General features: G+C 45.8%; 1 protein-coding gene across 1 annotated transcript; it reads right to left on the reverse strand.

Moving 5' to 3' along the window:
* Window positions 1–310: 310 nt before the first annotated feature.
* Window positions 311–1,891, reverse strand: LOC147420237 (aspartic proteinase CDR1-like). The gene is made up of 2 exons (XM_086504497.1): window positions 1,247–1,891; window positions 311–1,147 (listed from the first exon to the last, which is right to left on the reverse strand). The coding sequence occupies exons 1-2, from the start codon at window positions 1,889–1,891 to the stop codon at window positions 311–313; spliced, it is 1,482 nt and encodes a 493-aa protein (XP_086360623.1).
* Window positions 1,892–2,275: the final 384 nt, after the last annotated feature.

Here is a 2,275-nt window from a genome sequence, read left to right on the forward strand (position 1 = left end):
TCTCATACGGCGATGATGTTGAACTATGACAATGGTGAGGATAGGCCTCACAATTCAGAAACTAAGCTCATCTAGCTAACATTGTTATTTAGCTTGGTTGCAAAGGAATTAAGTTAAGTGTAAGTATAGAGAGAGAGAGAGAGAGGAGAGAGAGGAAGAAGAAGAAGAAGAAGAAGAAGTAGAGTATTTTAACGTCATACAAAATCTTGATGTTTTTCTATACCACATTTGGGTGATATAGAAGTTAAGCTAGTCAAAAATCGCTTGAATTCCAAACTGAGCAACGACGTAGGGCGAGTGGGGTATCTGTTCAACAGTAGTCCCGGGTGAAGGTCACTCTCCGTTGCTGTCTGTCAACGTAGACAAGGAAGGAAGAGAGGTGGGTACTACCAAGAATCATTTTCCTGGTGGCTGAAGGATGGGGACCATCAAAGGCAAAGCAGTAAATGTCGGGCGACCTGCTTGAGGGCAACAAAATTTTGTTGGGTGGAAGCTTGATGATCAGGGGACCGCCGAAAATTAGCTCCATAGAGGGAATATTTGTCGCGTTTGGGCCATGCGGGCCCAGCCTGAAGCAAGGTCTCAAACCCTCTCTTTCTGGTTCTTCCGTTAGCCCAAATCGTTGCTGTGCTATAGAAAGGAACCAAATCTTTAGCAACTCCCAAAATCTTTCCTCCACATGTGTTAAAGTCAATCCTGTATGAAGACCTGTAGCGATATCAGCACCGGGCACATTGAAGACGACATTACTGATGTTAATCTTTTGAAATGGCACGTGGGGAAGGGGATGTCCTGCCGGCAGAGTGAGAAGCGCGGTGGTTTGGGTTCTTGGTGCAGGATCGCGGTCTAGCACCCCGAGGCCGACCACCCCTGTTGCAGAAGAGCTTTCTGGAAGGCAAAAGAAGAAGTTGGAATCCACATGTACTATAGGGATCTGAGAAAAATGATGGTCGTCACCCAGGCCGAGCACTCCCCGGCCAGGGCCATCAATATTGCGACCTTCGTGTACACATCCAAACAGAACGTTTTGCATATCCACATGACCTGTAAATGCGAAAGTTTCTCTTGCGAAATACCCCCATGTAGAATATCTAATTGATGGACCAACATGCATGGCGAACTGGCATTCAAACGGACCGTCGCAGGTCTGCAGCATTAACATCACAATATAATTGATTATATTATAATGGCATGATCAGATATTGAAAAGGACATGGAACTGGTAATTATGGTGTTAAGTACTTGCCCTGAAATATGCTTTCCCTTCACATTCGTCGGGGCAACGGAGCGGCCTGTAAGACGCTGAAAGGGTTTGAATGTAGACTGGATCCTCGCTTCCATAATTCAAGCCTAACCGGCATTCAAGCCAAGTGAGGCTGGTTTCGGTGTCAATCAGCATGTTGTACCGGTGACGGGGCGTTCCGATCTCCATCTCCACGTAGTACTTCCTCTCATTCAGGTTGACGTGGCCCTGCGTATTAATGAGCTCATTAAACGTCGTCGTAGTACTTAGATTAGTAGTCCGCTGCAGGCTGCCGTCCGCTGATGCTCTGAACGGAGACGAGGGATGCTCAATGTGCCGCACCTCGCCCATCATCACGATCCCTGGGTTCTCAGCCCGCACCTTCTCCAAAAACTTCGACGGCCAGATCGTCTTACTGATATTTCGCGCCGTTGATGACGCCGCCGCCTCAGTAGCAATGCAATAATGACAATATAGCAATAGAAGGATTGTGCAGGTACGACGTCTCCAACAAGCAGCCTGGCGCACGCGGCTTGCAGGATCTGATAAAACGCTTGCAGATGACCTTAGATTAGGGCTGCTCATGCTCGTCCTCACCATCATTCTTCCTCCCGTCAACACAGACCACCGCTGCGTTTCTGATATCATAACGGCACTGCGATGTTTTCACGCTGGCTGCCTAACTATAGATATAGGTCCTTTTGGCCAAAACTCCATGTTTTCGATGCCCTTGCATTAAAACATTGCTTGCTGTCGTCGGATTCGTCGATTCTATTCATTTTTTTCATTGCTTTCTTAATTTCGATTCTTTTCATTTTTTCCCCAGGAGTCAGGAGTCAGTACAATTGTATCTCTTAATGGCTTCCAAAAAATTAAATTCTATGGGCCTGTTGCCGCTTCCCGGTCAATAGTTACAAAACAAACTTGGTGTTCAAAATCCTTTTCTACGCTATCAAATTTTTTGTAATTACATTCCTTCATTAATATAAATTTGTTCTCGCTTTTTATGGAAAAGAAAAAAAGATATCCCCT

The sequence above is a fragment of the Adiantum capillus-veneris genome, chromosome 28 (genome assembly GCF_014529385.1).
Source record: "Adiantum capillus-veneris isolate H3 chromosome 28, ASM1452938v2, whole genome shotgun sequence".
In the NCBI taxonomy this organism is placed as follows: Eukaryota; Viridiplantae; Streptophyta; class Polypodiopsida; order Polypodiales; family Pteridaceae; genus Adiantum; species Adiantum capillus-veneris.

Excerpts from the sequence above, each read along its gene's own strand:
- LOC147420237 (XM_086504497.1), bottom strand. The coding sequence starts at position 1,891 with ATGATATCAGAAACGCAGCGGTGGTCTGTGTTGACGGGAGGAAGAATG. Across the intron at positions 1,148-1,246 it reads AAGGGAAAGCATATTTCAGG|ACCTGCGACGGTCCGTTTGA; the intron begins GCAAGTACTTAA and ends TTAATGCTGCAG.